Here is an 11,627-nt window from a genome sequence, read left to right as displayed (position 1 = left end):
GAGCGCTGGCGCGGATACAGTCACATAGAGAGTCTAGGCGAATGAATATGCAGATTGCTCGGTTCTGTTCAGGAATGACAAGAACATCCACCTTCTGATGCAATAGCAGAAAACACAGCAGATGGAGGAAATGATTAATTGATTCATTATTTATAGAATGCAAATGTACGCCCCCAAAACAAAAGAAATGTCCCAAAACAACTGTTTCACTGCTGGTGTTCTACAAACTCTTACCACCTGTTCATTATCACTCATCTACTTCCTGATCATTAGTTGGGTTTGTGGCACACTTATTATCGTTATTATCATTATTATTACCTACGGTCATGAACTTTGGGTCATGACGAAAAAAGATCCCAGATACAAGCGGCTGAAGTTAGCATTTTCCGCAGGGTGGCAAATGGCTTCCTTAGAGATAGGGTGAGGAGCTCTGTCACCCGAGAGGAACTCGGAGTAGAGCCGCTGCTCCTCCACATCGAGAGGAGTCAGCTGAGGTGGCTTGGGCATTAACATCGTATGCCACCCGGACGCCCTGGAGGTGCTTGGGTTGTGTCCCAATGAGGGGAGACCCAGAGGAAGACCCAGGATACGCTGGAGCGACTGTGTCGCTCGGCTAGTCTGGGAATGCCTCGGGATTCCCCCAGAGAACGAGGAAGTGTCTGGGGAGAGGGAAGTCTGGGTGTCCCTGCTTAGACTGTTGCCCCCGAAACTCGGCCCTGGATAAGTGGTTCTGACTCTGTTTCAAAATACACCTTTGCTCTTCAGCTGATTAGATAGTTAGGTTTTGTGTGCTGGAGACTCACCCCTGTTGACAGCACGGCTGCAGTTAGGATCATGGTGGACAGGTGTTTAAACTAGCGATGTCTTATATTAACATGCCAATTTTGTCCAAAAACAGAATGACCAATTTCAATATCATCCGATACTGACATATGCAGCAGTTTTCATATTACATAATTATGTTTATATCGAGCCGATAATGCTGGTCCCCTGTTTGTATATTTCCTCAAACCCAGAATATGCATTATCTCACTCTTATTCTCACAGCTGTAAACAGCAGTTTACCACAAGGGTGAAATAGAAAATAAACACATTCAAGGTCAGTGGGTTAACCGTATTTTTGCCTTGATCGTCTGAGTGAAGGTGACATGATTTTAAATCCACTGAGACAGAGCATGAACATGATACATAACGTGCGGAAAATACCAAAAATGGTAACTTGTCTGATAATGATATATATATATATATATATATATATATATATATACACATAAATATTCTACCAGATCGCAATTGTGGAATATATATTGTGACCGGACCCAATCACTGCTTGCACATCATCCCAGCGGGAGGCATGTCAAGACATGCAGGATGAGGCATCATTCGGCCCACGTCGATGTGCTTGTGTTCTCAAAAGCAAATCGGAAATTTAGGATAAACTGTTGTATTTTCTAGACCATTAGTCGCTCAGCATTAAAAGTTGCACGAGCCAAAGGATGAGAAAAAAAAAGTGCAACTTACAGGAGTAGCAAAAACTGGTACATAAGCCTAGGGTGCCCTCTAGCGGCGGTCAGTGTTAAAAAAACAAACATGTACATTTTCAGTAGTACAGGAGTAGCAGATACTGGCACACAAGCCTAGAGTGCCCTCTAGCGGCGGTCAGTATGAAAATAACCAACATGTGTAATTATATATTTTAATATATAATTCACACCTGAGTATGAGTCACAAACCTGGTCAAAGGCTGAAAAAATGTGCGATTTTTGGTCCAAAAAATACTGTGCATATATATATATATATATATATATATATATATATATACACACATATATATAGTATACTATATAAGAGGTTGCAACATATGTTGATATATACATAAAAATATATAAATATAATAAATATATAAATGTATTGATAAATATATGTTTCTGAATCTATATGTATTTATTTATATAGCACATTTATAAAAAAATAATATATATACAGTATATATACATATACATCTATATATGTATATATGTATCCATATACATACCTTAAAATAACTGCACAACGACAGTTGTCTGAAAGGTGCATGGCACGAAAGCACGTGCAGTTCCAAATCAATATGAAACCGGGTGTATGCGCCTGTGCAAGTGTGAGTTATGGGATTAATTTCTCTTTTTATGCATCTGTAAATGAACACTATTTAAATAAAGCTACTGCGGCCCATAAAAGTGTCCGTGTGGAGATGGAGGACCTACTTAAGATCCTACATTTTAAAGCAGAGCCAGCACACTGGCAGCAATGCCAGCTAAAGAGACCGTTCTTCCACACGTCCTAATCAGTTATAATATCTCCAAAGTCTCTCATGCAAAAGGGAGGATGAGTAACTTTTACCCGTCATCTTTTTTTTTTTATCACATCACTTTTAAAAGCTACCCTAAGATCAGGAAAAGAGAAACACTGTTCACGTTAATGTATAACGGTGGTGGAGACAGCCATCCGCATTTTCACTCTGCTCAGCCCACAGGAAATTTATGCCTCAATCATTTGATGTTTTCTCAGATGGTTGTCTGAGAAACTATATAAAGATAAATAGTGGAGAAATATAAAAAATGCAAATGCTATGATTTCTGAAGTCGCCCAGCCGCATCTAATGACATGGCATTTTTGGAACAATTTTATTGCTTGATATTTTTAAATGGGCAGTAAGAAAAAAAAACCCACATCACTAAAGACTACCTGTGGGGTGGCCCGCACTAAGCTGAAAGTAATTACTTAAGTGACTATGTATTCGCATGACCTCTTTTGTAACAATAAAATGAGGTCACGTGTACATAAATGAGTTAACCATGACAACTTTGTTCATGTGAGAAAAGATAATGAGCTCACATGATAAAACCTACAGAAACAAGGACACACATGATCAACCTCAGTGTTGCCGTTACATTTGAATACATTATGCCGATGAATAAATAACAGCGAGAACCTCGGTGTGCTTCACCGAACTCGTGGGTTTCCTATGGCTCGCTGATGACACCCACTTTACAGTAGCTACTGCATCTACATTAAGGTTGATCTAAAATTTACACATCATGAAAGGTCTCTTGAACCCTGTTCTTAATTGTAATTCATTTTTTAAAATATGAAACAGAGCATTAGCGAATGAGTGAATTTTCTGACGTAAAAAGTAATTTAAATAACTAACAAATAACTGAAAAATGAATAAGGATTTGATTCAAATGACTACAAAAATATTACAAATAAAAATCATTCATATTTTCAAAAAAAAAAGTTTGAGAACCCAGGTGCCATCTATGTCCTTCATTTTTCCTGTCCTTACACACTTTTTTATACCAGGAATTTAAACACATCTCTGGGATGCATCATCAGTGATGCATCCCAGAGATGTGATTATTATTATTATTATTATTATTATTGTTATATTAATTAATCCAGTTTCAATATACCAGAGTCTAAAATACTCCAGTATACTAGGTATACTGTATAAATCACACAAGTATTAGGACTATGGGAAAAGCAGCCATTATCTATTCTTGATCTGAATAAACAGATTCTCACTTGCATCATTTAAACCTACGTCACTGAACTCTCAGCATTAGACTGTGAATACAGCCTCTCATCTCAGGCAGTTTGCACAGTCAGGGGGGCTCAGTCACACTAAGAGGAGAGCAGAGCAGAGCAGAGAGAAAGGAAGGCAGTCATGTAAAAAGCTGTGACAAAAATTACCCCGAGAAAAACAGATTGCCTAACAGCACACATGTTTACTTGTTTGTTTGTACTGTTTATTTTGAATATGCAAATAGTACAAGGCTTCCTGATTACCACCAAGCAAATTCTTTGGAATGGAATTGCAAAATAATGAAATGGCTTAGCTTGTTATGCTACACTACAGGCGTCACCAACTATTTTTGTCAGAGGGCTAGTTTTTTTGGACACACACCTTGGGGACTGGACATTCAAATGAAATGGTTTTTGACAAAAAAAAAAAAAAAAAAGAATGTAAACGGAGTCATAAATTGTGGGGACCACACAGTATTTTCTCTTTGATCAGCACAGTTTTGGGACTCAGTCGCAGACCGGATTGGATGGTCCTGCGCCCTCGATTGGGCTCGCGTGCCACCAGTTGATAGCCATTGCTACACTTCATCTACGTATAATTCCAAAAAAGGTATATATACATGCAAAAGCCAATAACCAAAACCAATATGACGCATGCGTACTGTGAGGTTATACATCCATCTGATCTTAATGTGATAGCGTTTATGATAGAGTCAAATTCCAGCGTGAACGCAGTACTGATGAGAGTACAAATTACATGGCATTGATATAAAGTCACATGAGTATCGATTATTACTTTCATAAAACATCAATACTAATTCATAAATAACAAAGAAAATGCATGGGTCTTAGCTTATTGTGTAATGCTGTAAGTGTTTAACTATAGACTATAAAATGGATTGGTTAAAGGCGTGTAAAAAAACCTTTTTTTAAGCCCTTTTTTATTTTTTATTTTTTTGGGTGGAGGGCGTGAAAATTTCTAATGAAGAAAGGGGGGGGGGGGTCACACTTTGGGGACCACTGTTTTAGGGTAACCTACTCCATAACTGCTTTTGTGCTGCAACACCCTCTGGTGACGTAAAATTGAACTGATCTATTCATGTGTCATGTGACCACTGACCAGAAGAGATCACTGACTTCATGTGATCCTTAACAGTAGCAGTTAAACAATTTCGGTTACATTGTGACATAAAAAAAAATAATGTCATCTATTATGGCTAATATAATATGAAAATACATATTTAAGTTGTTGAATTAGCAGTATGTGTTGTGTTTTTTTGGGGTAAAAAAAAAAGAGAGAAAGTATTGACATCGATATCGCCAAAAAAAAAAAAAAAAAGCCAAAAATGTTATTACTATCATATAGTAAAACACTGCAGAAGAGCTGTGGTCAAATCCAAGCTGTGCAGCATGTTGGCTAACCTATCGTCAGGTAAGTGATGGTGGCTCTTAAGGACCATTTTCAGGACTAATCGTTTTTCTCCTCAAATCCAAAGCAAAGAGGCCAATTCCCAGTGTTAATAAGTTCAATCACTCATTCCAAAACCTTCAATAATTCATTCCCTTCCAGAATGTCAGGCATCTATAATGAATAACATCCACGGTCAATTATTCACACCGTCATCTTCACTGACTGACACTGCATCCCACAGTGTGTCTGATATTGTGTGCTATAATGAATGTTTCAGCATTCTGTGTGTATGTGTGTGGGTTTTCTTATCAACACCGGTTCCCACAATGAGCTCCAGCTCTAGCAGAGGCCTCGTGCGTTCAGAAGCATGTGAAGACTGATTAAAGCACCTTGAGCGTGTGTGTTGTGCTAGCTCCCCCAACTGCACAAAGCGAAAACAGACACCAAAGAGGGGTTTAATTGTTGTTGTTGTTTATAGCGACGGTCCTCATGCATAAAACACATTTATTATTATTACTATATGTTTGTTTGTTTTATTTATTACTATTATTAATATTATTATTATAGCAGTTTTTTTTATAAATACTTTTTTCACATTTTTGTGTATTTTTATTGCCTGAATTCTACAGTTTTGAACACACACACACACAAAAAATCCTGATTACAAAAGTCTAACCTGAAATGGTCAAAAACCATGTTCGCATTCTTATTCTTTATGTTTATTCGTGGGCAAAGTTAGCTGCGAACTACAGTTCAAAAAGATTTAACTCTTAAATATATTAGATATCTTAGCATGATAAGTGTAAAAAAAAAATTCTCAGGAGTTTCTCTATCCCTGTGGTGCCCAACATTTTGTGGCTAGTGACACCATTTTAATAGAGACATTTTAATAGCTGTCACTTGTGGAGTCACAAGATGGTTTTTTATGTTTGTTTTTTTTTTGTGGACTCTATTTAGATTCATAAAAGTGAAAGTACAGTGGTTTAACATTGTGTGTGGTGTTCTTAAATCATTATTTAAGAAAATAACAAGCGATAAAAGAAAAGAGAAATGAGTAAAAAAACAAAAAACAAATTACCAGTACTTCCTGGGGAACCCATTTGAATTCCAGGTACCCCCAAAACTTTAAAAAAAAGCTCTTATATCCACTTTTTTTTTTTTTTTTACATTTCATGTTACACAATCATTCAAATACTGGAAATTGGGAAATACACAGAACAATATTTGCCATTTGTGTGGACTTTGCTCAGTTGTCAGTTTGCGAAATCTAATTCAGTTTTGCTGCTGTCATGGTTCTAAGATGTACTTGGATTTGGTGCTCTCTATTTGCAGGTAATCCTACCATTGCAATTTCTGGATTCAGTTTGACTCCAAAGCTGTGCTTTATGGCATGATTTGGCTTTTATTGTGAACGTCTAGTTAGACTTGTGTTTACCAAAGTTTAGAAAATCTTGATATGTCTGTATGTTGTTTAACGTTGTCATGTGTTTCCCGACAAAACAGACGTTGTCCCGATCCTAGTCTAAAAATGTGTATGTTGAACATAAAAATATAGATAATCGTGAGTTATATCGTATCGTGAGTTGAGTGTATCGTTACATCCTTGTTATTGAATAAACAGCAAGACACAGTGTGTGAATTATAGACACTATAAGAATTACTGAAAGAATTTTACCTTAACTATGCAAAAGTTAAGGGAAAGTTCTATCTTCGTAATGGGCGATACAAAAATCGACAGACAGAGTAAACTTGAATATTGTTTGTTTAGTTAGTTAAACGGTCCGGTGTTCACGTTTTTTTGTGTGTGAGCATGGGTGTTTGTATTACAGCCGTAACCTTGTGTGCAGCTGAAAATGAGAGTCCCGTCAACTCGAACCAAAACTGCAGCTCTGACGTCAAAAGTCAGTTCATTGAGCGTGTATCGTCAGACCTCAAGGTAAATTAATGTTTGTCACAGCTACTGCGCACATACAGTGCAGTGAACACTCACTGCTTATCTAAAAACATCCACTTTGCACTTCTGTGTTTACTTCTTCTTTAAAATGTAGTTTTTTAAAAAAAACAACTAAATTTTATTAACATTATTTACCAACAGAGGGTAGCAGAGTGCGACTGGAGTCCACAGCAGGCTGCGACACTGCTGCTGACGCTAAGAAACGTGACAGAGCTCCTGAACGACAGGCAGAAAGGTGGGTAATGAAAGTGTTAAAAAAAAAGTTGAGGCATTCGTACACGTAAACAGGACATTGCGCAAACCAAAGTTTTGCATTTGAAACAGAACATGTAAACAAACTATTATATTTAAATATTTTTTACACAATGCTGTTAACTGTTATACCAGTGCCCCCTTGTGGCGGAGGTACGCAGCTGTGTACAAACAGTGTGTTAGTACTTACTGTATGTTACGAGACATCAATGACAGACTCTTCAGGTGTAGGGCTCTTATATCCAAGGTGCAAAAATCACAAAAATCACAAGGATGCAGGAACAAAGACTTCCAGGCATGACCACAGAACACAAACTGAACAGTACAATGATCGCACAAGGACGGAGTGAGGGAGAGAGGTTTAGATACCCAGGGCACCAGGTGACACGGGTGAGACAAATGACAGAGACACAGGTGAGTGTGATGACACTGATTACCCCACACAGCAGACAGCAGGAACAGGAAACAGGCAGACCTCACAACTTTTTTTTTTTTAATTATTTGTCAAATGAATCACCCTTAAGCCACCAGATTCGACAGTGCTGACTGGATCATTTCTGTTGCTATGCGAACATGTCTCGTCAGCAACAGGTCAGCGATCGGGCTGCACTGCTTTTTCTAGCGCCCTAATACCCAGAAGCTCCAAAGACGTTAGTAGAGCGAGATGAGACAAAAGATATTTTCTTTTTTTATATTTTATATACGATGGGTAATGGTGCGGGTTAAACACACTTTTACTCAAAATAAATACTCATGGTTTATTTTAAAAATGGTTATAAAAAAATACAAAATACAAACAGGGTCAGCAATCGAGCTCCCTGTATGGGCCAGCCACAGCTGACCAAAATCCATCTTGTCTTCCACCATATCATTACCATTATCATTACCATAACCTACCATTACTGTAGGTTAGCCTGAAGTTCTTTCTTCTGAAAGGTGAGGCATACAGTGTTGTTTAGTCCTAATGGTACTGTGCTTATTTACACAAAATAAGTCAAAACATTTAGGCTGGTCGACTCCGAGTCTGACCAATGAACACCCTTCAAGACAAATCACACTATCTTTGAGCTAGCATCTAGCGTGTTAGCGGTGTTTAAGCGCTACAACGCAACGAAATTCATTAGTGGCATCTTAGCAATGTGTTAGCGCTTGACAGCATCAGCATTAGTTTTCTGCTGAGGCTAGGCTGAGCTAAACCAGCTAAACACATTAGCTTCATTTCTATTTTGGGTATTTACGCGTAGATATATATTTAATGAGATGCATTATTACCCCATAGTAGCATTTATTTTTAATAAGAGTGGTGTGTTATCTTGCAACAGAAAGACAAAAAAACAAGAAAATAAAGAGATAAAAGTTGCGCTTCTGCTCATAGAAACAAATCATTTCATTGAATCTGTGAAAATTGTATTTATTTTTATATTATTGCTTATTATTTGTTCACATGTAGAATGCCATATTGAAAAACCACCATTGTGCCCAACACCTGAAGTGCCTGAAAATGGAGGATTGGGCTGTGTCACAGTGGGTAAAAGGTACTTCTGCAAACCCATGTGCAATCATGTGAGTACCATACACTTTATTTTTATTTTTACTGTATTCCTTGTATAATTTAACTTAATACAATAACGAAGCAGTCCTCAAAATATCCTTCAGTGTTTTCTTATTGTTATTAAAAAATACTATTCACAAATAAAATGTGATGTTTTCTCTGAATTCTCTTAAAATGTCCCTCATCTCTTACAACGTAACTGCCGACCAGTAGTATCTCTTTTTTGAGGTTTAAAAAACCTGATGAAATACAACGTAACTGCCGACCAGTAGTATCGGCTCGATATTAGCATATTGTGTAATTTCTGTAAGAATCGTTTTTTTTTTTTTTTTTTTCCTTAGATAATGAAAACCCCGTAATGCAATGTCTTGGTTTGGCCAAATGATGTATGCCCTAAAAATAGCTTTTAGGGATAAACGGCTGTATATTAAAGTGAAAATCACTAGATGGCAGCACTGCACCTAATTTAATTAATCTCCTACTCATACAGTGGTTTGTACAGATATATTACGATATACTGTATATTACTTAATATTACCAGGCCTATATCGGTATCGGTTGATCGGAAAATAAGTGTAAAAATATCGGACATCCCCAGTGACAAATTTACTGATGTTTGAGCCACCTTCGAGATTTGTCTTAATTTGTCTTTTTAGCATTATGGCATATGTTTGAGAATTCTGTGAATTCTACTGACCCTTGTATTTTCTCTTGCACTCTAGGGGTTTGATTTTACGTTCTTGAGGAGAAGTCTTTTGTTCAATGAATGCAGTGAGCAGACGCACAACAGATGGAACACCCAGTACATAGGAGGGAACAAGCTGGCCGTTTGCCAAGGTCGGAATCGAACTTCCTGCTAAAGTTGTATTTAAAGAATTAACTTTTGCCTTCGACCCAGAAAACTTACTAACTCCAAATCTCAAACCTGGTGACACAGTATCCATGTTTCCTTTATAATGGAACCCTATATCATGTTCGTTTGTAGAATCAGCACTGCAGATATCGGGAAGAACTTCGGCATATTTTCCCGAAAATCAAGACTGCCTGATGACCAAAAGCCAACTGAAGGAAGCGTTCATCAAAGGTCTTATCACCGAGCTGCAAAGCCTAGGCATACAGGGAAAACCAGGAACCGCCTGTCTCATATGTGGATGACTCTGATGTGCTTAAAAAGTCTGAGTGTTCTTTTGAAATGAACTATTCTAGGAAAAAGATTCTCTTTAAAAGTTAAATTGACTTTGGGGTTTAGTATTTAAAGTGGAACCTGACCCTGAGTGGGGACTTTTATGTCTGTGTGCATGCACTTTCATGCATTTGAACATGCAGACTGTACAAAAACTGATATTCTGAAAGCATCAATCAATAAATTGGCAGAATGAACCAATGAAACATTATTATTTTTCTTCACGCTTAGAATAAACAGAATACAACTTTATAACAGGCTGCTGCTCTTTCAGATAAAATCTATCCATCTATAAGATATTCCGGTCAACTAGCCAATTAAATGACAGGAATTGTGCCACTATTTTGCAAAATGTTCACGGCAAAAATCTGGTCAAAATGTAATTACAATTATAGATCGATAGATCACTTGAAACTGTGGAAAAATGTAAATTGGTATTGTTATCCTGTATAATGTTTTATATATATATATATATATATATATATATATATATATATATAATTTCTTTCTTTTTCTATCATCTCAATTGAGTCCTCACTCCCAGGCCTTCTCCTATGCTTAGTGGATCGACACTGTCGCGCTGTGTCGCTCAAAATTATTGTTTTATATTATCAATATATGTGTTTATATCTATGTTTTTGATGTTCAGATGAGGGGGGAAATTGAATTAATTAATAGTATATTTCTGGGGGGCTGGAACAAATTAATTGGTTTTGAGATCATTTTAATGGGGAAAATGCAAGTGAGATACCAGTGGATCGATATACGAGTTGTGGAATGAATTAAACTCGTATCTAGAAGTTCCACTGTCCATCCATCCATCCATCCATCTTCAACCGCTTATCCGGGGCCGGGTCGCGGGGGCAACAGTCTGAGCAGGGACACCCAGACTTCCCTCTCCCTCGACACTTCCTCCAGCTCTTCTGGGGGGACCCCAAGGCGTTCCCAGGCCAGCCGACCGTCGTAGTCGCTTCAGCGTGTCCTAGGTCTCTTCCCAGAGGGACGGCACCCGAGCACCTCCCGAGGGAGGCGTCCGGGGGGTATGCGATGTAAATGCCCAAGCCACCTCAGCTGACTCCTCTCGATGTGGAGGAGCAGCGGCTCTACTCCGAGTTCCTCTTGGGTGACAGAGATCTCTAAGGGAGCGCTCTGCCACCCTGCGGAGAAAGCTCATTTCAGCCGCTTGAATCCTTGATCTCGTTCTTTCGGTCATGACCCACAACTCATGACCATAGGTGAGGGTAGGAACGTAGATTGACCGGTAAATTGAGAGCTTCGCTTTTCGGCTCAGCTCCTTCTTCACCACAACGGACCGATACAGCGACCGCATTACTGCGGCCGCAGCACCGATCCGCCTGTCAATCTCACGCTCGATTCTACCCTCACTCGTGAACAAGACCCCCAGATATTTGAACTCCTCCACCTGAGGCAGGACTTCATCCCCGACCCGAAGGGTGCATACCACCTTTTTCCGGTCGAGAACCATGGCCTCGGACTTAGAGGTGCTAATTTTCATCCCAGCTGCGTTACACTCTACTGCAAACCGCCCCAGTGCATGCTGCAGGTCCTGGTTCGAAGAAGCCAACAACACCACATCATCTGCAAAAAGCAGAGATGAAATCCGGTGGCTACCGAACTGGACCCCACCCGACACCTGGCTGCGCCTAGAAATTCTGTCCATGAAAATAATGAACAGAACCGGTGACAAAGG

At 38.6% G+C, this 11,627-nt stretch overlaps 1 protein-coding gene across 1 annotated transcript; it reads left to right on the top strand.

The window, feature by feature from the left end:
- Positions 1 to 6,152: 6,152 nt before the first annotated feature.
- On the top strand, positions 6,153 to 10,122 carry LOC103387801 (uncharacterized). The gene is made up of 6 exons (XM_008322573.3): positions 6,153 to 6,307; positions 6,805 to 6,911; positions 7,071 to 7,164; positions 8,632 to 8,744; positions 9,456 to 9,570; positions 9,719 to 10,122. The coding sequence occupies exons 1-6, from the start codon at positions 6,265 to 6,267 to the stop codon at positions 9,886 to 9,888; spliced, it is 642 nt and encodes a 213-aa protein (XP_008320795.1). The 5' UTR covers positions 6,153 to 6,264; the 3' UTR covers positions 9,889 to 10,122.
- Positions 10,123 to 11,627: the final 1,505 nt, after the last annotated feature.

The sequence above is a fragment of the Cynoglossus semilaevis genome, chromosome 12, assembly GCF_000523025.1.
Source record: "Cynoglossus semilaevis isolate Cse_v1.0 chromosome 12, Cse_v1.0, whole genome shotgun sequence".
NCBI classification, from domain to species: domain Eukaryota; kingdom Metazoa; phylum Chordata; class Actinopteri; order Pleuronectiformes; family Cynoglossidae; genus Cynoglossus; species Cynoglossus semilaevis.
The sequence above is the reverse complement of the archived record's forward strand: the minus strand, read 5'-3'. Positions and strand labels throughout refer to the sequence as shown.